This window comes from Sciurus vulgaris (genome assembly GCF_902686455.1).
Source record: "Sciurus vulgaris genome assembly, chromosome: 10".
Lineage (NCBI taxonomy): Eukaryota > Metazoa > Chordata > Mammalia > Rodentia > Sciuridae > Sciurus > Sciurus vulgaris.
Window position 1 is genome coordinate 135,047,621 of NC_136470.1, and position 27,833 is coordinate 135,075,453.

Below are 27,833 nucleotides of genomic sequence, written 5' to 3' on the forward strand. Positions count from 1 at the left end.
TGGGAAGTCAGGACTGAACGCCACCCTCTGCTCCACCCAGTCCCACTTCAACTCGCAGCCTGCGGAGGACAGGGAGGCACGCAGTCCCAGGGGGCGCCCCGCGGGAGCAGGGCCGGGGGCACCAGGGAAGTGGGTCGGGAGCCCAGCCGCCGGGAGAGGAGCCGGGACCGGGTCCCGCAGTGCGCAGGCCGCCGCCCCCGGGGCCGCGCAGCTGGAGGATGCGGCCGGCAGCCGGGAGCGTGCGCGCCCACGTGACGGCCGCTATAAGAGCGCTCGGGGCGGACGCTCGGCTCCCGCCGCGCCTCCTCGCTGGCCGCGCTCCCTCCCGGCGCCGGCTGCTCCGACCCCGACCTGCGGCTGCCGCGGCCGCAGCCCGGACTGCACCATGACAGGTACGCGCCGCGCCGCGCCGCGGACGCCGCCCCGGCCCCGGCCCCGGCCCCCGCCCGGCGCGGGAGTTCCCCGCGGGACCCGAGCGCTCGAAGTTGCGGCGGGCGGCGCGGAGGGGCTGCTGCCTGCGTCACGGCCGCCCGCGCCCCGGCGCGGAGTGGGGGGCGGCCGGGCGGCGCGGGCCTCTGCGGAGCCGCCTTCGCTGTGTGCTCGCCCTGCTCCTGCGCCTGGCGGGGCCGAGCGCCGTGGGGAGCCGGGCGGGATCCGGGGAGCCGCCCCGGCCTCGCGCAGGCAGGCACCCCGGGCAGGGGCGGCGGCGCGGTAGGGACACCCGCGGCCTCGGCCCGCTCCTGGGCGGCCCGGCGCGGCTCTGGCCGCCACGCTGAGCCTATTTTTAGGCCTATGGGGCCGGGTTTCGGGGAGCTGGGAGCCGGGCTAGCGGCCCCGGGGGCGGGCCTCGGCCCCACTTGTTGCGCCGGGAGGGTCTGCCCGCAGGACCGGGAAGCTCGGGGCCGGCTGGTCCTTCCGCGTCGTTGAGACCAGTAGCTGGGGTCATTGCAGCAATTGGACTGCCGAAAGATTGCAGGTGTCACCCAGAGTTGGCTGTCTTTGGAAGGTTAACACCTACCCAGCTGTCCTTGCTCTTTCCTGTTCCTTTACAGTGTTTGCTGGTCTGTCTTCAGCCTATGTTCCTAAGGATTTGGCCTCTCCCTTATTTAATCTTGGACATCATCCATGTCCTTGCTTCCCGAAATCCTTGAGTCCTACTCAGAGTGAATTTTTTTCTCCAGGATCTCCTGGAATCTGCATTGAAGCATAGTTTAGTTTGCCCAGAGTAAGTACCTTTGTACAGAATAACTTGGAAAAGTTACAGTCTGTTGTTGGGTCGACGATAATAGACGCAGGTAGAGGCAGAGGTTGATCCTGCACGTAAAGAGACAAGTGTCACAGATTTGGGCTTTCTTGGAGTGTGACTGACTGGGGTCGGGGAACACCAGTTAGTCAGATCACCACTTAGGAGTGGCCTGCCCTGCGAGAGGGCCGTCAGTATGTTTGAAGTGGCAGTCAGGTCCCTACCTGGGGATGCGCTGGCCCACTGCACAGCCCACAGCTTCCTCTCACTTCCTCACGGAATTTCCACTACTTCCAGCCTCCACGTTGGAAAATGGGCAAGGGACAATGAGGAAACCTAAGACAGGAGAGTGACTTCATGACAAAATGTCCTAACTCCCTGATTGGGCAACAGTGCCCCCAAGTGACCCCAGCCAGAGTTTGATCCTAAGTGTCCTATGCATTTGGATGCCCACCAACCTGCTGGTGTTCAAATCCCCTCGGAGATGACGCCTTCAAGGCTGGAGGGTGAGGATTATTCAGTCGGAAAAATAACCCATGTGTTTGCCTTCTGTTCTCACAAGTGATTATTGGAGATTAGTGTCTGTCTGTCTGTTTTGGGGATGTAGGGGACAGGGCAGGGGGTTCTGTTGCTTCTCCAAAGAAGAGGAACAGGTTTCCTGGAACTTGTGAGGTGGTCTCTAAATCATTTAACAGTGACTGGTGCCTAGATAGCAGCATCAAGGAGGGACGGTGCCATTTGAGCAGAGACTCAAAGTGACTCTACAGGGGTGGTGGGGCAAGGGAGCTTTTGCTTCAGGTAGAGGAAGGAGTAAGTGTAAAAAGCCTGAGGCTTAAACACACACCAGCATGAAGGATGTGACCTCTGCTTTCAGACGGTCTCAGTTGAGGTTGACAGTTCCATTGTTGCTTATTGAAAATATTGTGTACCGCACCCTGGAGGAGAAAAGGAAGATGGTATTACCGGTCTCCTCCTTACTACTTGCTTAAAGTTCACTCCCTGGTGTTAAGCTGTTGTTCCATCATCTGGTCTGAGAGTTCAGCATGTCTGGATCTAATTTGTACAGCTCATCCATCCTTGTGAAGGTTGTCAGCCGTTCCTCCTAAACTCTAGTCTTGAACCATTCCCTTTTCTTTTTGCAATGCTGGGGATTGAATCTAGGATGCTCTACCACTGAGCCACATCCACAGCCCCTTTTCTTTTGAGATGGGGTCGTGCTAAATTGCTCAGTCTGGCCTTGAACTTGCAGTCCTCCCACCTCAGCCTCCCAAGTAGCTGGGATTGCAGGTGGGCACCACCATGCCCTGCATGAACCATTCTTGAAGTGACTACCTGGGTTCCCTCTCAGAGATCCTGCTGCTTTACTGATAGAGCAAGGTGACCTCTGAGAAGCTGATTTTGCTGAATTATTGTTTGAAAAGGGTCCTGGGGCAAGACCCTTTGCAGGTAAGATATTGTAACCAGTGTGTCTTCTTTTCTTTGTATTAAGATCAGGCCTTTGTGACACTCACCACAAACGATGCCTATGCCAAAGGTGCCCTGGTCCTGGGCTCATCTCTGAAACAGCACAGGACCACCAGGAGGCTGGTTGTGCTTGCCACTCCACAGGTCTCAGACTCCATGAGGTGAGGACTCGCTCGATCCAGGTGTTCATGCTCTCTGCTTAAACGCACCATTAGGTGGTCACAGTTCACCTACACTCCTGTCCCTTAGTACAGCAGGGCTATATCGTGTCCTGCTTCAAACCAGGGAAACCCTCCAGTGAGTTTGAACAAAAAGTAAGTTTTCTCATTGCTAGTTGACATTGGTAACCTAAAGATGTTTATTTGTAATATAATACACCAGAATCTTTATCAGAGAGCTGTCTGAACTAAGGATTTTGCTGGGGAGCACCTGAGTAGCACATGCTACTCTGTTAGTTTACTTTGATTTGTTGGAATTAAATTTGGGGGCATCTGAATGAACTACCTGATTCCTGATTCTAACTTTAAATGTGTCTGGGCACACTAGCAGCTTCCTAGGGTGCTCAGTTTGCAGTCTCCCAGACTTCCTAGAAATTGAACCCCCCCCCCACCTTTTTTTAAAATGTAAGCATAGGCCAAGGGCCTCTGAGAAGTAGGCATTGTGTGTAGATACACATATCCTTCCCAGGAATGGCCTTGCCCCTAAGGCCAAACAGCTGGTTCCTAACGTGCAGTCCATTAGTGAGGTGTGTGCAGGAATCCAGATCTCAGCTCAGATCCCCACCACCCCAATCCACTGTGGTTCAGTGGTGCCCTGAGCAGTTCTTATCAAAATATCATTTACTGCATACACTAGAGCATATTTTTGAACAGCATTGGAGACAGAATACACTGCCAGCTTGTCTCTTTTTATCTCACTTTGTTACAAACTTTCAGTGAAGGTGTTTGTGACATACCTTTTTTCCCTAGTGCTGAGTTCAGTGTCTTACCTAAGTCCACCCCATTAACCAACCTCAGGAGCTTTCTAAAATAAAGATTTAGTTAATTCTGGCTGTGGAGTAGTGTTGTACCTCACAGACCAAACTGAGTCTCTCATTATGCCTAAATAGAGTGCTAAGCACATGATACATGTAGGTTATATTGTATTCACAAAGATGGCAACCTAATACCTAAGCCCTGTAGCTTCTTTTTGGAACACAGGGCTTCAGGCAATTCTTAGTCAATTGCTTTAGCAAAAGTGACTACTTAGAGACTTCATTATGCATATTATATGCACATTACTCAGCATCATTTGTAAAAATATGCAATAGTGAGAATCATAAGAAGATAGTGTCAAATACCTAGGCTGTTACAAAGATATACTCTTACCAAATGTCAATCACATTTTTAGAAACTATTTCCACAACTTGCCTTGTATTGAATAATACAATAAAATTTTCAATATATAATAATAATGCCTTAAGACAAGTACTTCATCCTTCCCACAAAGAGTTCTTTTGACTTTATAAAGTTAGGTTATTGTGCAACTGAACACAATTTGTTCTGAAGTGACATCAGGACAGCTGTAAGGGGGTGTACTATAGCAAAGCAACAGATTGTTCTGGTGATTGACAGGGCAGTGAGGCAACAGTCTTATATTAGAATGGTCACTTGTTGTGAAAAGACTCCGAGTGCTGTTTTCTGGAATTTGTTTTGACAGAAGAGCTTTAGAGACAATCTTTGACGAAGTCATCATGGTGGATGTCTTGGACAGCGGTGACTCTGCTCATCTGACCTTAATGAGGAGACCCGAGTTGGGTGTCACGCTGACGAAGCTTCACTGCTGGTCGCTGACACAGTACTCAAAATGCGTGTTTATGGACGCAGATACTCTGGTGAGTATGGCTTTGGAGGATGAAGAGATGGAGACCTGTAGGCATTTGAGGAATGCTGCGAGGACTTGACAGTGGAGTTCAGATAAAACCCCTATCATGGAAAGTGTCGAGTGAGGAGGGAGAGTGGTCCCTCCCAGCTGCCCGACAGCTGTCGTCATCTTTTGTCTTGGGTGACATGGGGAGAACTTCAGAGGAGCGTGCTGCCAGAAGCATTTCTGTAATGCCTTTCTCCCCTTGAATCAGGTCCTAACAAATATCGATGACCTTTTTGAGAGGGAAGAATTATCCGCAGCCCCAGACCCCGGATGGCCTGACTGTTTCAACTCCGGAGTCTTTGTCTACCAGCCCTCCATGGAGACGTATAACCAGCTGTTGCACCTTGCTTCTGAGCAGGGTAGTTTCGATGGTACGTATCTGTGTCTTGTCTGACAAGTATCAGTAACTTCTCAGGGCTGTTCTTCTCAGAGGTAGAGTTGTTGCTGTTTCTTATGCCTGGAAGATAAGTGAGATGTGGCAAGCATTTAAAATTGTGTTCTTTTGCAGTAAATACTGTCGCGTGTCACTGTCCATACATCTTTTTTTTCTATAGATGCATAAGATTAACCTGAATTAAGACAGTTTTGTAGGCTTGCCTTTAAATGACCTTCCTGGGTCTAAATTAGAGTAAAATGAATGCACAATGGTAATTCAAAAATAAGACTGATGAATAAAAACTTCTGTCTTTAGGGCTGGAGATGTAGCTCAAAGATAGAGTGCTTGCCTAGTATGCATAGGGCCCTGGGTTTGATCCCCAGTAGTTCAGAGACAAAAACAAAAAATAACTACTGTCTTTAAACCTGAGTGAACTCTTAGCTCAAGAGGGTTTGACAGCCATTGCTAACATGACAACCAAGTATTGTCTCCATGGAAACTTGAGAAATAAACCTGGTAATTTGGCTGTCATTCTCTTGGAAGGCCTTAAACACCAAGACAGAAAGTTCGTGGGAAAAATCTTTGTTTCTACACTCTCATTTTCTTTCAGGCTACATATCAGATCAGCCCTACATATCAGATCAGGCTACATATCAGCCCTGCAAGGCTGAGGAGTATGCCATTGACAGAGTTGGCTAGCATTTTCTCCTACGGGTAGCCTCCGTGTAGGCAAAGGGCAGGCTCCGTGATACAGGACCACACCCTCTTCGGAGAACTTACTTTTCCTTTTGTGGTACTGGGGGCTGAACCCAGGGCCTTAACGTGCTAGGCAAGTGCTCTCCCACTGGAGAATCTTAATGAAGTGAATTAGCAGGCATGCTTCCATTTCAGGCCCATCCCTGAAAGAACAAGCCAGTTTTTAAAGATGACAACAGCAGAAGGCAAAACCGGTAGTTAACATGCAACGGCAGTTCTTTTTAAAATGATTCCTCGGGGTTCTTTTGCCCTGTATAGACAAGAGGAAGGACATGCTCCAAGAAGCCCTCCCGGCTGTGGTTCCCTGATGCATGACACTGTGGCAGACCACAGGCGTGGAGGGCGGGCCCGGGCCAGAGGCCTGAGCGCTGCAGAGACACCTGCAGCCTTTCCCTGCAGAGCAGGCCTCAGGCTTGCGGCCAGTAGATCTTTCTGAACAGGCAGGAGCAACCTTTCTCGCTCGATGTCAGATTCAACCCTGGGTGCTGCCTTCAGATTCATTTCTATTAACCAGTTAATAAAGTTAAAAATCAATATTAATTTTTTTTTTAATTTAGAAGATTAGAAGTTGGTTAGATTGCTAAAATTAAGATTTTGAAACTTAAAACATTTCAAGTTATACATAAAACTGAGATTGGGTCTTTTGACCTTGCCATTCATAGAAATTGGATTCTGTTTATTCACTCCACTGAGGATTTGGGATTTGCTATTATTTGAAATCTCACTGAGAAGAAGGAAGTTTAAGTTTCAGTCTTGTTTCACTATTTGGCTAGTTTACATCCTAAGCCAGCTGTCTCCATCGAGAAGCAGTTCCACCCACCAAGGGACATTTTGCAGTGTCTGGAGACATGTTTTATCATCTCAAGGGAGAGGGTAGGTGTGCTGCTGGCATCTGTAAGTAGGAGCCACAGATGCTGCTAAACATCCTACGATGTCTGGGACAGCCCACCACATCAGTAGTGCTGAGGTTAAGAAACTGTTCTATGGCTCATGCCTGTACTCTCAGTGACTCAGGAGGCTGAGGCAGGAGGATCACAAGTTTGAGGCCAGCCTTAGTAACTTAGCAAGACACTGTCTCCAACAACAACAACAACAAAAATTAAAGGTGGTGTAACTTAGTGCTAAAGCTCCCCTAGGGTTAAATCCCTAGTACCCCACCAAAAAGAAACTCTGCTGCAAGCTAAGACATTGCATGTTATAAAACAGAGCAGTTGTACATGGACCACAATGAATGGCAGCATCTAAGATGTGTAGTCTTCTCCCAGCAACCTTAAATAAGAAGATAATGTGTTCATCATGGCCAGGAATGAAACTGCCTTGAACTTCACAGACCGACTATTACATCCTACTCTTGACCTTTTCTGCAAGGAATGAAAGCTGTATTAGCGTTCAGGTGCAGAACATGCATTCCTTGTTTCTGCTGCTGACGCCTGAAAGGAAGAGCAGAGCCTTTTAGCAGAGTCCCCTTTGGGCTTGGCCTTCTCTTCCGAGCGTGGCTTTCTTCACCTCTTGCACTCTAATTGAAGGAAGGAAGTGGAATCCTGACAGAGATCCAGAAAGTCAGTCACATTCTAAAATAGATCTGTGGCCAGCCAACTGCCTGAAATCCACATGATTTTAACCGTGTGCAGAGAACCAGCTTCGACGCTGGGCGAGTGTTACATGCTGTTGGGAGATAAGAGCTCAGAGACCCCACAGCTGTGTGCCACAGTGCATTCTCCAGGGTGCGCTTTGAGAATATGAGGCTGACTGTCTGCGGAAGCTCACTCCGGCCCGGCCCGGGGACTGTGTGCTGGCGGCGGGAAGCCCTGGAGGGGCTGGTGTGGAGCAGAGTGCTCCTCTGAAAAGCACTTCCTGCTTTTTCACCAGAACCTGACACCACCGTGGGCTCTCTGCACCCTGCTGCCCATTTCATTATTCAGCAGGGTTTCCAGGCCGGGCCTTCCTCTGAGGCACTCCATTCCCTGCCTGCTTGAGGCCAAGGACTGAATTTTCTCTCTTAATAGAAATGCGTTAATTGAAAGAGTGAAACAGTCAGGTACACAGATGAGAAATGGCAGTTAGTTCTCAGTGTGTTGAATTCAACAGAATAAACAACTACCTGTTCTTAAACGAAAGGTTGTTTATGCTTGAAGTGCGTGTTGGGGGCTTTCCTTAGCACCGGAAGCTCCTCCCTCTCTGGAAGCCTGCCCTGGGCTGAAGGGGTTTACCATTACCTGTGGGACCTGAAGGTTGGCGGGGCTAATGAGTGATAGCAGTGAAATATTTGTTTATGAACAACATTCTTTTTTTTTTAGCACCGGGGATTGAACTCAGGGGTGCTTGACTACTGAGCCACGTCTTTTGTATTTTATTTAGAGACAGGGTCTCACTGAGTTGCTTAGTGCCTCGCTTTTGCTGAGGCTGGCTTTGAACTTGTGATCCGCCCGCTTCAGCCTCCTAGGCTGCTGGGATTACAGGCCTGTGCCACTGCGCCCAACTTGAACAACCTTCTTGTCTGAAGGCAGTAACCATGCTTGCTCTGCCTTGAGTTTTCAATACATTATATTTTGTAAAAATCATAACTATAAAAATATTTTTATTTTAAAATTATTTAAGAGTGATGTAGAAATAATTTTGCTTAGGTGTCGCCTCATAGGCATCAAGGCAGACATTTCCAGATGTGGTTTTTTTTTTTTTTTCACTGTTCCATGTTCTAAAGTCTATCGGTTTCCCCTGCCCCCTCACCAGGCGCTTAAATCCCAGGCTTTTTAGATTAGTATTCCAGAAGACCAATTTTGCATGACCTTATCTGTCTGAATATCTTGAAAGTCCTGCTTAATCTCTTTCCCATGTTCAAAAAACCTGACGGGGCTTGGTGTCCACTGACAAGCCACACAGGCTGCTGATGACTGAGCTTTCGCAGCTGCTTTCTGGGTCCTTCTGATGGGAAGGAATGTGGCTGTCTCTCTTCTAATCACCAGCCCTCTGACTGCATCCCCCACCCATGCCTCTGGCCAGGAGAGTCACCCTAATATGGCAAAGCGCGCATTACCTGGCGTCTCAAGCATTCGAGTTCAGAGCTAGTGACTACATACCTAATTAATGGCTGGTGTCTAATTCTCCACGGGGCAGAGTCCAAGTTCCTGTACTGTTGCTTTCTGTTTTCACATTGTCTTGACCCTTTCTTCATCACTGAGGTTAGTTTCCTGAAGCGTTGAACAACAGCTCTTGTGAAATAGACATACTAGCATTTTATAGGGTGTGACAAGATAAGATTCAGGGCTTGTTATCAGCCAGAGGGAAAAGGGGTCTTGCTCTCCTAGGTATGATCAGCAATTTCGTTTCTTCCACATACTCCTATGAAACGAAGCTGCTGCCCTTGACTCTTGATGTGAAGAAATCAATCTGAATGTGCGTTGAGGTTTATTTTTCTTTCCCCCTGTGACTCTAAAGCATCCTAAATTAAGGGTTCTTGTGCAGTTGAAGACAAGAGTTTAGTGCTTGAAAATTGACATCTATTAAATTGCATCTGTAGTGTTACTTTCAAAAACCTTAGTGAGAGGAATGCATATTTTCCAGTTTGGAGTGCCTTTAAAAAATAAAACCTTGGCACTTGCTTTAATTACTATAACCTAAGTACCCTCAGCTTTTTAATGGTGTGCTCGAATTGTGCTCTGTAGTTGGATTTTCAGAAAGAAGAAAAAAAAAAAAAATAGCAAATAAATTGGTGGCAAATATTGTTTGGTTTTACTTTGAACAAAATAAGATTGGATGTGATCTGCATGTTCCAAAGTCTCAGTGGTCATTGGTACCCTTAAATAGAGTGAAAAATGCTTTCACATGAAGTTGAACAGAAAGGATTTGGTCCTAAATTCTAATAAAGATTAAAATTGACCCCAGAGTCACCTTATCTAATCTTCGTAATTAATTAAGCTACATGTGGGACCTGCCCAAAAAAGGAACGAAGGACTGAGGTCCTTCAAGATAGCACTTGTCTTGCCCAAATCACAGGCTCAGAGGCTCAGGCAAGCGTCCCTTGGTTTCCTGACCCAACAGGCTGTGTCTCAAGTTCTCTTCCATGGAAGGCCTGTCCCTGCTGCCCAAGCCATTGCCTGCCTTTTGCCTTTCGAATAGTTTATCAGTTGCTTTGAAAATAACGTGCTCTTGCTTTTATAGCATTTAATTGATAGTTTAAATAATAAGTATCTTAAATAAGTAAAGATGAAAAGCAAAAGCCATAAAATATAATGGCAAAATAAATGAGCCCACATAAGTTTTTTCATGAGAGCTATTATTATCTCATTGTGCCCATGAGTCTTTTTCTCCCCGGCTCCCACCCCAGTCCCTGGCTTTGCAACCAGCAGAGATCATGAACCCCATGAGAAACAGGGAGGGAGGGACTACGGGCCACGTATGTGCAGGATCTTAGGCCAGGTAGTGTCTTAATAGTCCTGCGAGGTCCACATTCATGCATTCACTCATCTAACAAATGTCTGTACAGGGCCCACCTTCTAGCCAGCGTGGGGACCGACCCTTGTTGAAGCAGCTTTCCTGGGCTGTGCAGAGGCAGGTCTTTCTCAGCTCTGGGCTCTGTTATGGGTGTGCGTGTGCGTGTCGTGTGGTCTGGCCCATGCTGCAGCATCTTTCTGCTGCATCCTTGGGATGGAACGGAATGGAGGAAGAGCCCTGTGACCCTGGCCTTATTATGGACTAATTACTTAAAATGCACTTCTCTGAGCCGGCAGAGCAGCCGATACCATCCTCACTTCGTAAGTGGGGAAACGGGCTCCAGTCTTCTGTCTGCAGCTGCTCTTCCTCCTCTGATCCACAGTACCTGTGAGTACTCTGTCCTCTTAAGTCAGCAGCAGTGTCGTCTCTCGGTGTTTTATGGGCTCCGCAAGTATTCTTAGAAGTTTCACTCTCATCCTCGTTTCTGAGTACGTCCATTCACTCAGTGTAGATATGTTTTTTGTACTAGGGATTGAACCCAGGGGTGCTTTACCACTGAGCTCCACCCTCAGCTCTCTTTATTTTTTTATTTTGAGACAAGGTCTTGCTTATTGCTTAGGACTTTGCTAAGTTGCTGAGACTGGCCTCGAACTTGTGACCTTCCTGTCTCAGCCTCCTGAGTTGCTGGGATTCTGTCACTCAGTATTTCTTTTTCTTTTCCTCTTTTTTTTTTTTTTTTTTTTTTTTTATTATCTTAGCTTTTAATCTGGGCAAAATGCTAAGTTAAGAGCTATGGATAGGTGTAGCTAATAAGATTTTTATCCCTGCCTCTCTAAAAAGCTTATGTTCTTTGAAACCTTGCAGGTATTCAATAAGTGATTATACAATTATGTAACATGATTCTGATATGTTCAGAGTGCCAGGAGAATATAGTCATGCCTTTGAGAAAAAGAAATTCAAGCCAAGAATTAATGGTTCCTTGCATTTCTGTAATACTTTAATAACCTTGTTATTAAGAATCTCTATTAAAAAAAAAAAAGTGTTAAGCAAAAGCTGTGACATGAAGTGGTGAGCTAAATCGATGGCTCCTGGCTTAGGCTCAGGCCAGTGAGATGCGGTGCTGTAGAGACCGAGTGCCTAGATTAACCTGCGGCTGATCCGCTGATCCTCAGTAAGCCTCATGGGAGAATCCCCAGAGTCGGGCCGTTCATGGCTGCGATTTGGTAATCCTGTAGGTGCTAATGAGATCTGCCAGGTCTGCGCTAGGAAGTCATTTTAAAGATGGAGTCTTTCCTTGACCATTTCCATTTTGGCTCCTGTGGCTTGATCATAGCATAAAGCATGTTTGACTTTACTTTTGCGGCCTCTGCCCCTTCACCCTCTGACTGGATCCAGAATGATTTGAGAGCTGGGACCTCTCTTATTCATCTGCCTGTGTATTATGCCTGTACCAAACTTGTAGAATTTTTGACATTTTCTGTGGAAAAGATATTTTAAAGAGCCGCATCCTCTGATACCATAGACTTTAAAAAGGAGCTCGTTGTCTCTAGACCCCTGATTCTCAAGTTTTCATATGCAAACACATCACCAGGGAATGAAAATGGATTCTGATTCTGCAGGTGGGGCTCAGCATTCTGCATTTCTCTCTGGCTCCCAGCTGACACCTGTGCTGCTGGAACCTGGGCCACACTTTGAGTAGCACGGTTCCCACCCTCCTGTCCCCAGCAGATGAACCCCCTCCTAGCAGACTGGGAGAGCACGTGAACCACACAGCATGGAACGGAGGTCAGGTTTTAAAAGGCAACACTCAACTCCGTTTGTCTTGCCAAACTGATAGAACCAGTTTCTGACCCTGGTGTGTCCATGGTTACCAGGTTCATGCCCAAGAGGCATAGGGAATACCCAAGTGGTTGAAGGCGACTACCAGCATTTGGGCAGCCTGGTGGAAGCGTGATCCAGAACCAGACACCTGCTTTTGTTTGCAGGACAGCTGGCATGTGCTCTCGGTTCTGTTTCCTTTCTCGCCCTCTCCTGTGTTGCCGTGCCCCCACCTGCCCATCGCAGCCGCTGGCGAGGGCTGCTGGTTGTTTGTTGGTTCTGAGATGATTGAGATTAAAAGTGTCTTGACTTGTCAGATTAAATGAAGCTGTCTCCAGAAGTCTGAACAGAAGCGCTGGGCAGACCGTTCCATTTTTGTGGGGGGCCCTCGGTCCTCTTCCCGGCACCCTGTGTGCTTATTCTGCTTTGAGGTGCATTCTCACCTGGAGACTTCCAAAAGGAGACGACATTGCTGTCACCCCATCGGTCTTCCTCCCGAGGAAGGTGTTACCTTGAGACCTTGAACTGGGCATGTGGAGAAAGATGGCTGGGCTCTCTGGACTGCTGAATTAAAAAAAAAAATCATGCAGGAAGTCACAAACTGCTAGATGGTATTTAATTCTACTTTTACGCGACACTTTGGGGACCAGAAGGTGACCCCTTGCAGTGGTGCGATGAGTGGCCACGGTGGTTTCCTGGTCTGCGCCGTCCCCTCTGGAGGCCAGCTTCTTGGGTGTTTCAGATTTGCCAACTTTATAGGCACCGCTGGTTCCCTGCATCTGCATTGCTGCCTTTCTCTTCTTGCTCATTTTCGGTTCCGCAATTCAGCCCAGCCTTCCTGTGGCACAGCCTGTGGGCCAGTGCTGCTTGCAGGAGGCCTGAGCGCACGTGGAAATGGCCTTTGCGGCCAGGGGTTGTGAGGGATCTGCACGTTGGACCTGAAGGTTAAGCCGCTACTCAAGCCCCGTGGAATTAGATTTGCATTTCGGGAAGCCAGTATCATTTTAGGTGAAATTGTTTAATTAAAAAGGTTTCAGATTGTGCCATTTAAAAAGCAAGAAATAGAAAACATAGAGTGTGATGCTCAGTTTTGCAAAGTTCAAGAGAGACTGCGTGTGTCGTCTGGGGATATAGACACGTGTCGTAAAATACAGGAAAGCAAAGCAATCACAGAGGTCGTGTCTAACAGTCACCTCTCGGCGGGAGGCAGCGGGAGAGAGGATGGGGACTGCTCCCAGGGAACAGAGGGGGTGACCTTCAGCCACTGAAGCTGGTGGATATGCAGAATGTTAGTATCGATCTGATCTGTAACCTGCATGTCCATTTCTCTTCTGATGTCACACTTCATCGTAAGTAATAAGAAAGCTTAGAGAGCAACAGCTTAGCACGGTGCTCATTTTTGCCCCCTTTGTATTTTAAAATTACAAAAATAATGAAAGGAACAGCAGAGGGAGGGAAGGTCCGCAGCCCACCCCCAGGACACCGCTGCCGTTCATTATGCTCCCTGTGTAGAGAGCCATGAATGGTCAAGTTCTCCATTACAGTCACAGCATCTGCCGCTGTCTGTCTTACACAGCAGACCAATGGTCTTTCGGTACTTGGTTTTAATGGCCCAGTGATATTTCCATGCGTACGTTCCCACAGTGGAATATTTAAACTGCTTCATCTTTTCCACTGTTCCAGCTTATCTTCAGGTTCTTATATTTATTCCACAAATCATTTTCCTGCACCAAAGGCATTCTGCTGCATCCTAGATTTACTGTGATAAGCCCAAAGAGTGGTAATCTCTGTCCTCGTGGAATTCAGAATCTAATGACCAACAGTTCCTGACGGTATTTTGCACTTTGACCACGTCCACTCTTGAACTTTAACTTTCTACATTGAATGAATTTTGGATTCACATGTTGTGAGAAACAAAGGAAGATTCCATATGCCCTCCACCCAGTTTCCCCTGTCAATATCTTGCAAAACTATAATATAATGCCACAAATAGGACATCGACATCGACACAGTCCACCAGCCCAGTGGCACCAGCTTTAAGTGTATTCCTTGGTATGTCTGTGCGTCTGTACGTGTCTTCCAGGCCATTTTGTTTTGTATTATACTGGTGCAGCCACCACCACCATCGAGACTCAGAACAGTTCTATCCCCAGGATATTGTGTGATACTCATTTACGCCCATAGCTATTTCTCTTCTCCTTAGCAACCATTACGCTGTTCAGTCTATATCTACAGTTCGAAGGGTATTATAAAACTGAAACCACACACTATACAACCTTGTAGTATTGGAGTTTTTCACCAAGTGCAACTTTCTTGAGATCCATCCTGGTTCTGTGCATCAGTAGCTTGTTGCTTTTCATGACTGAGTAGTATTCCACTGTAAGCATGTATTCACATACCTGTTGACATTTGGACTGTTCCAGTTTTGTTCTGCCATGAATAAAACTGTTGCCGACATCTCCTTAGCCTTTATTTTGATGATTATGTGGAAGAGGAAATTAGTAAGACTTCTGACCTCTGTACCTCAGGGACTAGAGTCTGTTCCCACATTTGGAGGATCTTTATTGAACTCAAAATTAGCCTCTGGTAAATGCATGGTGTTTTGGCTTTAATATTTTGGACCTCAATATACATTAGTTGGTCTGTGTGGCTGAACTCATCTTTTGTTCTCATGTTTATTTAGTTATGGTCTTAGTTTGTTTAGACTGCTTTAACAAAATACCGTTGACTTGGGGAAGGGAGATTATAAATTACAGGAAACCATCTCCTGCAGTTGTGGAGGCTGGAAGTCCAAGGTTGAGGTACCTGCAGATTTGGTGTCTGGAGAGGGCCCACTTCCTGGTCCATAAACAGCTGCCCTTTGACTATAACCTGACATGGCGGAAGGGGTGGGGGCCCTCTCTTGGAGCCTCTTCTTTAGGAATACCATGTCACTTCACTCCGGGGTATAATCTCAACAGTACACTTGGGGGACGTGAATATTTAGCCCACCGCATCTTCATAGCAGTGAAGTGTCTCCTGTCTTTATTGAACTTTAGAACTTAGGAGGTAAACCCTGGTTTTCCTTGGGTTGCTTGTCCCTGAGGAAGGGGGACCCACCGGATCCTCTTCATACAGAGCGGTTTCTCCATAGACGCTGGCTCAGTGGACACCTTGACCCTTGGAGTTGATGGGAGGCATTTGGAAGGGGTGGGACACTCAAGGGTGGATAAGCTACATCTGGACTTTAAACCTAAAGCTGTGATCTTATGTCTGACCTCTAAAAAATAAACCAGATTTTTGAAGCCTCCTTGGAAAACAGAAGCAGCAGCACCGTATCGCAGCCTGCTGGGCTTGCCGTACGTTGAGACGGAGCCCTGGAGCTGGGGGCAGGCAGAGCAGGAGGCAGGGTGGAGGCAGCGAGCCAGCCGCGCCCTTGGAAGGAGCAGGCGCGCCCCCCTGCGCCCCCTGAGCTCGGGCACTGTGGTTCTGCTGCGAGGAGCTCTGGAATCTCCCGGTGGAGGCGTGTGCCAGGGACCTGTTTGGTGACTTCGGTGTTCACGATGCAGGTCCGGCGCTCCGCTGCTTAGATTGTTATCGTTCAATCGTTCACCTTTTGCGTGGTTGGCCATGGTCCTCGCTTTCCGAGAAGGTGGAGAGTCCAGCAGCCCCAGGGGTGGGAGCCACTGGCCACAGGTGAAGCCGGCCCTGGCCTCAGGATGAGTGGCCGGAACGTGCCCAGAGACTAGCTCGGTTGGGGGTGAAGTGACCTTGGGGCCCTGTCAGTGAGCCGACTGGGGGTCCCTCAAAGACAGGTCCAGTACCCCGGGGGCTCTCTTTTGCCCTTGACTTCTTTTTCTGTCCCACTGCACTCGAGGAAGTCTGACATCTTTACCCGGGAATAAGGCCTGAGATCCCATCCTGAGGTGCTTGTCTGGGCTTCCCCGCTGCCGTGAACACACTCCTCACTCTGCCACTGCCTCACGGTCCCCTCAGGCGTGCGGCACGTGCCAGTGGGCATGCCTGTAGCACCTGCACAGCTGGGACACCTTCCCAAGCCGCCTCCCCAGGTGCTGTGGTCCTCACCTGGGATGGTGGCCCAGACTCGTGTTGCTGCCGCCAGCATCCAGTGCCCCAGGCTGTCGTGAGGACGATGACCCTGTCCCTGTTGACCATTGACTCTGTACTGCCTGGTACAGCACCTGGCACACAGTAGCTACTCATTAAGTATTTCCTGAATTAAAGAATTAAATCAAGCAAACACTGACATGGAGCTTATTGTAAAATGGAATCAGTGCATGTTTTTAAAGGCCGGTTGTATACTGCTCTAAAATTATTGAAGTGCCTCGAGGCCTGAGAACCATAATTCCTGTTTTGTTTTGTTTTTTCTTTCAGGTGGGGACCAGGGCTTACTGAACACGTTTTTTAGCAGCTGGGCAACAACAGATATCAGAAAACATCTGCCATTTATTTATAACTTAAGTAGCACCTCTATATACTCCTACCTCCCGGCATTTAAAGCGTAAGTGCAGGCTGCTTCCTGCTGTGGGAGGGGTGGGCTGGGGAGGGGGTGAAGGTTCTTGGGGTGCTTCATTGTCTTTCTGAGGGAAATCATGCTTGGGGACTTTGAGGGAGTCTTTCTCTTGTGAGGAACAGGCAGCAGATGGGAGAGGTTTGATATCGATTGCACTGTGCTTGGTGTAAACTGGGGGTCCTGAGCTGCCTTGGGGACAGCGTTCCGTGGACGCTGGGTGCCGGCCCTCTGGAGAGTCCTCATGCTGGTTCAGAACACAGAATGTGCGGTCCACAGACTGGACACAAGCCTCTGCCCGCACAGGCCGCTGAGCTTGGGTCTCCTTCCGCCTGAGGTGTGACCGCTCCTGCAGGTGGGTGTGGAGAGTCTGCAGACCCAGCTGTGCGGGCTGTGGTTTGGAGCCTGGCACAGCCACTTGGTAGATGCTGCCCTGGGCTGGATGGGCATCGGCCTCCGCCTGGGGGTCTTCCTGAGAGGTAAGTGTGCCATGTGGCCTGGGAGCGCCCTGCCTGCCCTTAGGGCTCAGGAAGTGGGAGCTGATTGTCATGTTGGTGGAGCCCAGGGCAGGGTGAGAGCGCTCCCTGAAGTCAGGGCGTGGCCCATCCTGCTCAGCCCATCCTGTTCAGCCCTCCGCCATGTGACCCACCCCCTGCCCCAGCCCCCTACAAGCTAAAGGAGGTGGAAAATGGCGTCTGCCTCATGGGCTGTCAGGAGGATGGGGTGAGTCAGTGCACACCGAGTGCTGATGGACACCTGTCGCCCTTTTGGTGATGTCCTTGTGCGGCATGTCCCGCTGCAGGGCCGGTCCCGCCGCCCTGCTCATCTCCCCGGAGGCCTGGGCCTGCGCTTCAGCCTCTGACTCATTGGCGTAGAACTCGGGGTGACTCAGATGTCCGGAACAGGGGCCTAGCTGTCAGGTTGAACCTGAGACGCAGCCGTGAGCACCAAAGCCCTCCACAGCTGAGCTGGGCCTGTCTCGCCCATCCCTGTCTGTCGCGCATGGACATTCCCCAGGGGCGGAAAGCCAAGCGCCCTGCACTCCTCCTGTTGCAGACACGCGAAGCCCTAGCCGTCAGCCTTGTGCCACGGCAAGGAGAGCATCTGGCTTTTTGTGGCAGAAGTGTTTCCTTTTCTGTTCTCTTTTAGGGCACACTCTGTCAGCATCCCCCAGATAAGGGGGACAAGGATCATACCACCTCGTGTTCTCTCCTCCCTTCCCTTGGCATCTGCCTCTGACTTACTACAGCCTCCCCGTCCCCCTCCCGTGGGCAGGGACGCAGGCGGGCTCGGGAACCGACCGTCTGCACCCAAGTGCAGCAAACCCAACTGGCTTGCCTGTTATTTCACTGCTCAGGCCTTGGCCTTGTGAAATAGGCATCCGTCAGATCCGTCATGCCTGGGTGGTGGACCTGAATTATCATAATCATTTAATCCTCATCCCTAACGCTGCCCTTTTGAGCAACGTGTCTGTACAAACCATGACGGCTTAGCCCTTTAGAGTCAAATTGGACAGTAGCAGGGCAGGTGCTTATACTTTAATTGACTCAATTTAGCTCAGCAAGCAAAGCTGAGTTTTTGGTAGTGACCATTGCCCCCTGCACAGGCGTCTTGGGATGAGGCCTTTGGGAGACACGAATCTGACGTCTTCCAGTAGGTCCGAGTTCCCAGAGAGCTGAGTGTTTAATGAGTAACCGCTTTCCCTGTGGTTTAGTTTGACTAAACCATTAACACGGAAGAATCGGAGCAGGTGGAAGGGAGTTTACTTTGGGGCAGGGAGATTGACGTCTGCTGTGGCTTTGCCTCCGTTCTCTTAAGAACCCAGTTGTTTTATATCCTGAGGTCTGAATTACCCAAATGGCTGGACGGCTTCTTGTTTCTGGCTCAATGAATGAGCGCTAATTTTGGAAATCTTGGTTTATCGCCCTCACCACGGAGTGTGTGACGCTGTGGAAATGGGGAGCGTGGCCATGCGTTGGCCCGACGTCAGCTGGCCTCGCGCCTACAGGCGTGATGCGGCTTCTGCGCAGGCCTGGGGTGTCCACTCCACATGCCTGTGACAAGACTCAGAGTCCTGCGCCCCCACCCCGCCTCCACCCGGTTGCTGCCTGTTCAGGAGTATTGAATGCAGGCCAATCTCTCTGCCAGATCTCTCTGCCCTTCTCTCTGCCAGAACACATTCTTGGTTTCCTTGCAGAGAACTATCTTCAGGGACATTTCTTCTTTTATTTCCTCAACTTGGGGAAAGGATGGAGAGATGTAGGAAGTTGCTTTTATGTTTTAGGTTCAGTCATCTAAGCCTTTTTACAGAGGTAACCCGTTGCGAGTGGCAGCCAATACTGCTGGTCCTCAAAGGGTCTGTGACTGTGAGGCCCACCGCTGGGACCTCCAAAGCAAACTACAGTCCCAGCGGATGGGGAGGCTGAGGCAGGAGGATCACAAGTTCAAAGCCAGCCTCAGCAACAGCAAGGCGCTGAGCAACTCAGTGCAACTCTGTCTGTAAAAATACAGAATAGGGCTGGGGCTGTGACTCAGTGGTTGAATGCCCCCAAATTCAATCCCTGGTAAACCCCCCCCCCCAAAAAAAAAAAAGGCAGACTCCAGGACCAGGTCCCTCTGTCGTAAGCTGCCTTCCTTAGGTTGCCACCGGTGGTACAGGCGCAATGCATACAGGCGCAATGCAGACCAGGGAGTGGTTTGGAAGGACAGCTGGAGAATTTGCCTCACATCTCCAAATGGCTGTGTGCCATGAGATCACCAAGTCATATCCAGACACCCCAGAATCTTGAGCTCTAGTATCTTAGAACAGTGTGGCCCTTGAACAGTGTGCCATTATGTGAAGTTTCAGCTAAAGAACAGCCTGAAGCGAATCACACGTGACGTGAATTTGAGCCTTGAAGTGGCTCGTCTGTAATGGCTTTCCCTGCATACCATGTGGATAGAAGACGGCACCAAGGAAGCAGACTCGATAGTTTTCCGCTTTGAATATAGCTTCTGAGAAACAAAGTTAGCAGGTAATTTTTCTTTGTACTAGAAGATCCTCTTTAACCGAATAATTTGAGAGCTGAAATATTTGGTTTAAAGTCATCATTAATTTGCAGCGAAGGTATTGGGAAGTGAATTACAAATGTGTTTTTTTAATGAAATGATATTATTAAAAGTACCACGGATAATGTTTGGGATATAGTTGACTTTTAATGAATGTTAGTTTTTCGGTTTTTTTGTTTGTTTTTTCTGTTTTTACATTTTCTCCAACTGGAGGGTCTGTGTTATTCACATAGGATAGAATTTAGTTTGTGCATAGTGCTTGAAAAAAAAAAAAAACTCAGTGGTCTTTTAAAAATCAGTTATTTAGTGCTGTTTTAGCTTTCTGTTACTTCCTCTAACAGCTCTTTATATCATGCTACATAAAATTTGCCTGAAGCAAAAATGCAGAATTTTCTGGTATTGCTTCAAATCAGTACAGGAATGAATGGTCAAATGGACTGACTACACAACCAGATTTACGAAATACTTCTCATGTGAACAGTTTACCCTCTTGCTTGAGTTTATGCCCTCAGACCTGGTCTAGTGAAAAATCTTTAAAATCTTCAAATTATTTTGCTGTTGGCAACTTTTGTGAAACTATTCATATCCATTTCTTTTTCAAGAATGTGGCTGATTAACAAAGACCTTATGGAACATTTTTAAAAATATTTCTTTAGTCGTCAGTGAACCTTTATTTGTTTTATTTATTCATATGCGGTGCTGAGCACCGAATGCAGGGCCTCACACGTGCCAGGCCAGTGCTGTACCTCTGAGCCACAGCCCAGCCCCTCAAACCTGTTTTGCATCAATATTTCCCCGAGGCCCTGCGGCCTCGGTTCTGCCGCTCACAGCTCCCACTGCGGCTCCTCCTTGGCCCCTGGCCCTGGACTCCTGCTGTCCCCAGGACTATTTGTTCATCTGGCAGACCTGGAGGTGGCTCCCCGCAGGCCCCTGCGGTGAACGCATCTGCTCAGGTGAGCAACGTTTCTTGCGCAGCTTGGCTCTGACCATCGGGTCGAGGGCAGAGGACTGGAGAGGCCAGCCACTGTGCGGGTGCCCGTTCCTCTTGTCCGGGGGTCAGAGGTGCCAGTTGAGCCCAGGCGTGGCCCCTCCTGATGTCCCTCTAGTGCCCCTGAGCTCATCTCTAGATGTTGGTCAGAGGATCTGTCCCTGCCACCTGTTCCTGCCCTAAGTTCCATCAACAGCCTTTAGGTTTTTTGTTCTTTCCTTTTTCTCTGTGCTGGATTGAACCCTGGGGCTTTGAGCCGTGTTCGCCAGCCTCCCTCGACCACCAAGTACACCTGAGCCCCAACCCAGCCTTCAGGGGCTGCTCTGACATCAGGTAAAAGGCAGCTCCAGGGACCACGCTCCTGGGCAGAGGTGTGGTTAGCAGTGCTGCCTGGGTGGCTAGGGGCCTGGGAGGGAGCAGAAGGCCGGCTGTCCTCAGAGGTCTCAGACCGGTGGGCTGCATGCTCTCTTTGTCCCATGGCTAAGTTTTGTTTCTACTATGCAGAATTTACTTTTTTTAAAAAAAATTCAATTATCGAGGCTTAAAAATTAGGGAATTTAACATAAAACCCAGGTTTCCAACTTCTTTTGAAAAAAATCAAGTATCTGATGGGCTGTGCCCGATCAGCTAAAGGAGTTCCGTCTCCTGAAATGGGAGGATGTGAGGCAGGCGGGTGGTCAGCTGGGCACCCAGTCTAGGGGCTGTGGGTGCCGGAGCTTGAGAGGTCCCACTAGGGCTGTGGCGGTGGAACAGGTGGAAGCCAGCTGGGCGAGTCGCCAGCATTAGATGGCACAGCCAGGAGCCAGGACCATGCAACCAAGGGAACAGTCACCCACGGAGAAGAGTCCTAAGGTGGAGCCCGAGGCAGGACATAGCGGGGAGGGACGAGAGACAGACAGCAAGGTGAGGGGGACCCAGGGAAGTGTGGGGGTTCAGATGCCACGCGAGGACAGTGTTTCTAGGAGGAGGGAGTGACCCGTTTGCATCACGTGCTGTAATGGATCAGACAAGGGGACAGTGCAGAAATGTCACTGGATGTGGAATGTGGAGGTCACTGGTGACTTTGGTGGTACCTCTGGTGGAGTGGAAGAGGAGGAGGCCTGATTCAACCCACCCACGGGAACGGAGGCAGTGAATGCAGACAGCTCTTCTGAGGCACCTGCGCAAGTGGGGGGCGGTCGACAGGGGTGTCCGCCGGGTGGGGCCATGGGCTCTGGAGGGTGGTACGATAGTTTTGCAGAGGCGGCAGCACTGCTGCCTGATTTTATGTGGATGGGGTGGCGGGTGCAGGGGGGCCCTTGGAATGATATTCTAGAGCAGGTGAGGGGAGGGGTCCGCCTGGGGAGGTCAGGGCCAGGACAGTGGCCTTGGAAGCAGGAAGAGGGGAAGCAGAGTGTGGTGCCGTTCAGATGCGGCTGAGCGGCGCAGGTTCTGAGTGAGTGAACGAATGAGCGGTCAGCCAGCAGTGGAGGGACGTGCCCTCTGGGTCCCCCGCGCCCTGGCAGTGTTGGTGAAGGGAGCCCACCCTGGTAGGCAGTGTGGTCGACCAGGACCTGCCCACGGTTGTGGAAGTCCGGGTTGGAGTGCTGACATCGTTCAGGGCACCATCTGGAGGATTCGCTTGCCGGGCAAGGACAAGTTGAGCGTGTCCCTGGTGGCTACCATGGTTCGCCATACTCCAGGGTGGCCCCGTGGCTCCCAGCTACAGCCCCACCTCGGCCACCGCCCTCCTCCGCACCGTCCGCCCGCCCTTGAGCCGTGTTGGTGTCTCCTGGTGGGCTGGGGTGAGAGGTATGCTTTGGTGAGGGGGCGGAGGGGGCTCGCAGGCGCCGTGCCCCGGTGCGTGGGTGAGTCTGAGAAGGTTCAGAACAGAGGACATGAGTCATCGCAGTGGGCAAGAGGATGGCTGGCCGTCGCCACGGTTTCCAGGACCTGTCACACTGTGTGCTCTGTCCCTCTCTTCGTCTCTAACGCATCGCCACATACAGCAAAACCCAGGGAAGCCGGAGTTGCCTCTGTGTGCGCCTCTCGTGGATTCGTACCCGTTCCCTTCAGACTGGCTCGGTGGCTTCCGCCCCATGTCACCAGCTCCATTTCTCAACGACTAAAGTAGTCATGAAAATTCTATCTGTTGGTAACATCAGGTCATAGGGATTACTTTAACGGCTAACATAAGCAGTATTATTGCTGGCCCGGGTTCAGACTCGGTCTTGTGATCTGGACGACTCTGGAGAGATTCTATCAAGTTAAAATTAGAACACTTATTTTTAGACATGTACACAAGCTGAGCCCAATCCCCCTCGCTGGTCAGAATGAATGGCCCTCCGTAGCCTAGAGACCATTGTGATATGTACCCAGCTTTTTTTTTCTGATTTGCTGGCTGATAATGTGGTGAATAAACCAGGGAGTGAGTCAGTGAATCTTCTGGTTACCCTTGTTCTGGGTGGAGGTCAGTCGAGCTTCATCTTCTGCATCAACATTTCCCTTTGCTGTTCATCTGCTGTTGTGCTTTTAGCTGAGCCCTTTAAATTCTGACCGATTCCTGACTGTTGACTTTGGTGGGGAAGATGCAACCCTAGAAAAGCATCCCAGGTTACCCTTTCGTGAGCTGTTCCCCCAAATTGCATTCACACAGAAATCATCCTTTTTATTTTTATTTTCTTATTTTATGGAGCTGAGGCCTCAGGCACCTGGGCAGGCACTCTTCCACTGAGCCTATTGCCAGCCCTTAATTTTTTTTTTTTTTTTGTTGTTGTTGTTGTTTTTGTTTTTGTTTAAGCAAGAAGTAATTTTCCCTTTAACCAATGCCCTCACTCCCACGGATTTCATTTTGGTTTGATTAGTTCAGATTTTCATCAGTGATTGAGGGGTGAACTGATGGAGAAGATAGAAAATGATGAAAACCATCAGGGAACATAATCCAGACTGAAAAATAGTGACTTGAGACCTACATCTAGATTAATTGAAACTGTAGATTAAAAAAAAAAAACAAAAACCATTTTTGGAGACTTTGGCTCCCTTTTCTGTGTACAGTGTGCGGTCCTGAGAGCTTGTAGCCGCACACGCCTGCCAGGCTCCTGCGCTGCGTGATTACGCAGCTCTGCCGTGGGAGCGATGTCCTCCCACACCTGACGCAAGAGGGCGGGTGTGGGCCCAGACGGCGCCCGGACCTGAGTCCAGGGCGCCTGCGCTCTGATGACCACCTTGCTTACATCTGCCTGACCCACCTTGGCCTCCCTCCCAGGCTCCTGTGCGAGCCTCAGGCTGTTCCCCACTGAGCAACTGCCTGAGTCCACACTTGCTTGGCCCTCCTGCCACCTCAGGGGTCCCTGGCTGCCCAGACCTGCGCTTCTCACAGAGTCCTGGGCCGCCGCCTCCTGCTCCTGCTGCTGTCCCTTCTCACAGATGTTAGGTGAGTGGCAGGCGCAGTGATCTACATACCTGAAGCATCCAGAACCATTCTGGTTCCTTCCTGGACAGAAAGAGGGCTGATCACAGCCTGTCTGCTGCCATCTGAAGCCTCTGCATGATTTCTGGTTCCCTCTGCGTCTTCCTCACGCCTGCCCTCTCTTCCTCCCACCCGAGTCCCCGTGAGATGCTCCTCTTGTGCCAGGAAACCTACCGCATCCTCCATCAGGGTCACTGCTGGGGCATCTTCACCCTCTGGAGTCCTGCTCCCCTTCCTGTCCCTTCCCTCTGGACCCCACCTTTCTTGAACCCAGGGAATGCCTTACCTTAGGGCACAAGGGGCAGTTTGTCCACATTAGAACCCTCAAGACCTGTTTCTGCCTCAGTCAGGCTCATCAAGAAGTCCTTAAGGGCTGGGGAGATAGCTCAGTTGGTAGAGTGCTTGCCTTGAAAGCACAAGGCCCTGAGTTCAACCCCCAGCACCGCAGGGGGAAAAAAAAAAAAGTCCTTAGGCTGAAGACTGCTCGGTCAGTGATGGGTCTTCTAGCAGATGCAGGGTCTCTTGTAAGGGTACAAGAGGGAAAGAACGCGTGTTGAGGAAGAAGGGTCCCCCTGGCCGGCGAAAGGTGACAGTGACTTGGCATTCAAGAGACACTGGAAAACCTGGGCTCCTGAAGGTGGGACCCGCCCGAGGCCCAAGCCACAGGGAGATGCAGGGTGTGGTCTGTCCCCAAAAGGCATTCCTATGGACATTGAAGAGAAAGGCCCTGGGCCACCTGGGGAGGTACCTAACCAGCTTGAATCCAGGGAGGGAGGTTGCAGAGGCCTCTAAACCAGTCACCTGGGGGACCTGAGCCACAGGAGGATGGGACACAGAGCAGAGGCTGAGGGTGAGCTCCTCCCCAGCAGAGGACCAGCTTCTCCGTGGACAGGTGCAGAGGACCTCGTGCCCTTTTCCTGTGTGAGCTCCAAAACAGACCGCAGTGCTGGGTGGGGAGCAGCTCCGGAGGACACGGACGCTGCCCAGCACAGCCCTTGTGGGTCGCCTGGTCCTAAGAAACACTACCTATTTCTTGTCCTCCTTCCCGTTCGCCCTGGACTTGGTGCAGACCGCACCTAAGATCAGGCCTCCTCCAGGCTGGTCAGTTGTGTGCCTTGAAACTCTTTCATGTGGGTTACTTTTGTTGCTGGGTCCTCACCTGCACTGGGGTGTCCCTGTTCCACATTAAAACTGACCGTCTGTAAGTGGGGAGTTCTAACGGACATTAGTCTGTCACTACCAGACGTCACTGTCAGCGCCCTGACCATCCTGGGAGCGTCTCACAATAGCAGCCCAGTCGTGCTGAAGAGTCCTGGCTGGAACCCAAGCCCTGCCGCTCCCCAGCCAAGTGATCCTGGGCCACTCTTCCACCTCATGCCGTGGTTTCCTCACATAGTGGTTTTGGAGATGAAACGAGGTCTACTCTGCGCACATGCTCGCCAGGGCCTGCGTTCACGTATGGGAGCCGTCGCTGTCACTATTGCGTGACGTTTGTGGACCGTCAGGAGAGCACGACGTTCGTTGTCCTTTATCGTAGCTGGCGCCGCACCTGTGGTACTGAGTACCGCAGGCTAATGTGGAAGTGAATGTCCCTGCAGGTGGAGCTGAGAGGTCGCTTAACAGGAGGAGCCAGGCAGGGAAGTCTAGTCAGCAGCAGAAGCCTGGAGCGGGCGGGACCTGCCTGTCCCCCTCCCTGTGTGCGCTGCTCCGGCGGAAGGTTTGTGCTGCTGGGATGGGCGGGGTCTGTCCACCCCTGCCCCAATGCAGTGCAGACCTCTGGGTGGGTCCTGCCCTTCATCAGAATGTTCTGATGAAGACGAACCCTGCCGTCTTTCCCAGGCATCGTCTGGGCCCTACTTCCTGTACAAGTGTCCACTGAGAATCCTGCCCACCGGTCGTTGCTTGGGAATACCCACAGCCCAGCGTCAGCTCGGCCCTGGGAGTTCTGGCTTGTGCTGCTAATGCTTATTTGGCCCTGTGTGGACAGAAGCATCCTGGACACACGTGGTGCACAGCCGCTATGTGTGACAGTGTCTGTTTAACTGATAGTTCATCTGTGCTCAAATGTGGGTGTGATGACTCTCTCCCTGTCCCTCTAAGTACGGGGTCTCTCTCAGGCACCCCTTTCACTTTCAGAGGGAACAGCGTGGAATGAGCACTTGGAGGAAGGGGCGGATCTTTACAAGATCTTTACCAGTAGACCTCCTTTTCCTCACCTATCTTTGGAGGGACAGCATGTAGAGCTCAGGCCTCGGAGAGAAGCAGAACCACCAGATCTCACCTCTGTCACTCAATAGCTGGATGGCCTTGAGTGACTCAGTCTCTCTGAGCCTCAACTACCATGTTAATAAGGTCTACCTCGTACGGATATTATCATTTCTAACCGTGTCACTAAAGAATTCAGGGCCCCAACATAGTAAATGCTTAGATGATTAAAAAAAAAAAAAAAAAAAAAAGCTTTAGGAGTGAGGACTGCTGTCTGAGCAGACTGCTCCAGTGTTACCTCGTGGTCAGCCCCGTCAGCTGCCTCTGGCTGGGTCCCCTGGACTCCACCTGGTGGCCCAGTGCCCGGCATCTGCCCTGCTTTGCCTTTCCTCCTGCCCAGAGCTTCCTCTCCGGCTCTGATGGGAGGGGAGCTGGTCAGGCTCGCCACAGGTGGGCACCCATACCAGCCACCTCCATGCTTTGAATTCCCTGTACTGTCACGAGCCACCCTGTCCCATCTGCCCTGGAGCTGAGTCTCCCTGCTGTCCCCTGGAGGCCGGCTGGGTGCCCTCCACCTCTGACTTCTCGGCACCTGCTGTTCCTGCTTCCCCCTTGGCACCTCTGTGGTCATCTTTTTTTAAAATTTTAATCAGTTTCTTTTTTTCTTAAAAAATTGTCATTACATATCGATTCTGCCTGATGGTGGGATTCACTGTGACATATTCAGACACCACACAGCGGAGTCTGGTCCATTTCTTCTCCCAGTATGTCCCCTTTTCTTCCTCTCCCCTCCTCCCTCCACCTGACCTCCATTCTCTCCTGTTCTCCTTCCTGTTTTTGTGAGATCCCTTTTTGCTCTCTAGCTTCCATGCATGGCCCTTGACTTTCTGAGCCTGACCTATTTTGCTTAACATGATGATCTTCATTTCCATCCATGTTTCTGCAAATGACAGAATTTCATTCTTCATGGCTGCATAAGATTCTAATGGCTGCATCACATACACTGTGTGTAAATAGCACGTTTTCTTTAGCCACGCATCATTGACCGGCCCCTAGGCTGGATCCATAACTTGGCTACTATAAGTTGTACTGTTTTAAACATGGGTATGCATGTATCGCTCTAGAATGTTGACTTTAGTTCTTACAGATAAATACCAAGGAGGGCGATGCCCCGGTCACATGCTGGATCCATTCCTACTTTTTCTGTGGAACGGCAGTAATGATTCCCGTGGCATTACAGTTGTCTTTATGGTTGTCTGTTTTATGTGGATCTTTTGGTTCTAGCTATTACCAGACTCCTCTTAATGCCTACTCCTTTCAGGATATGATTAATTGTGAAAATATGGTTATATATACAAAAGAGTATGCCCCCAAAATGTGCAGTGTTTTAAAATACCCATTACCCAAGTGAAGAAATGGAAAGATACAGTTGGGTGACTGTAGATAACAATAACATAGTACGTATTTCAAAAAGCTGGAAGGAGTTTGAAATTCTGTGCCATCAAGAACTGACAAATGTTTGGGGAGATATCTTTAACTTGATTTAAATATTATGTAGTGTATACATATATCAAAAAATGACTTACCTCATTAATATGTATATTTTTAATATTTTTATGTGTCAGTTAAAATGACTTT

The 27,833-nt window shown here is 49.9% G+C and overlaps 1 protein-coding gene across 1 annotated transcript in view; it reads left to right on the forward strand.

Annotated features, from left to right (window-relative positions):
* The first annotated feature begins 203 nt into the window (after nt 1-203).
* GYG1 (glycogenin 1) overlaps nt 204-27,833 on the forward strand; it is a 31,398-nt gene continuing 3,768 nt past the window's right edge. The window contains 6 exon segments of the mRNA XM_079100506.1: nt 204-380; nt 383-392; nt 2,733-2,868; nt 4,406-4,580; nt 4,824-4,986; nt 16,371-16,497. Coding sequence (XP_078956632.1) covers nt 219-380; nt 383-392; nt 2,733-2,868; nt 4,406-4,580; nt 4,824-4,986; nt 16,371-16,497 — 773 coding nt within the window. The 5' untranslated portion in view covers nt 204-218.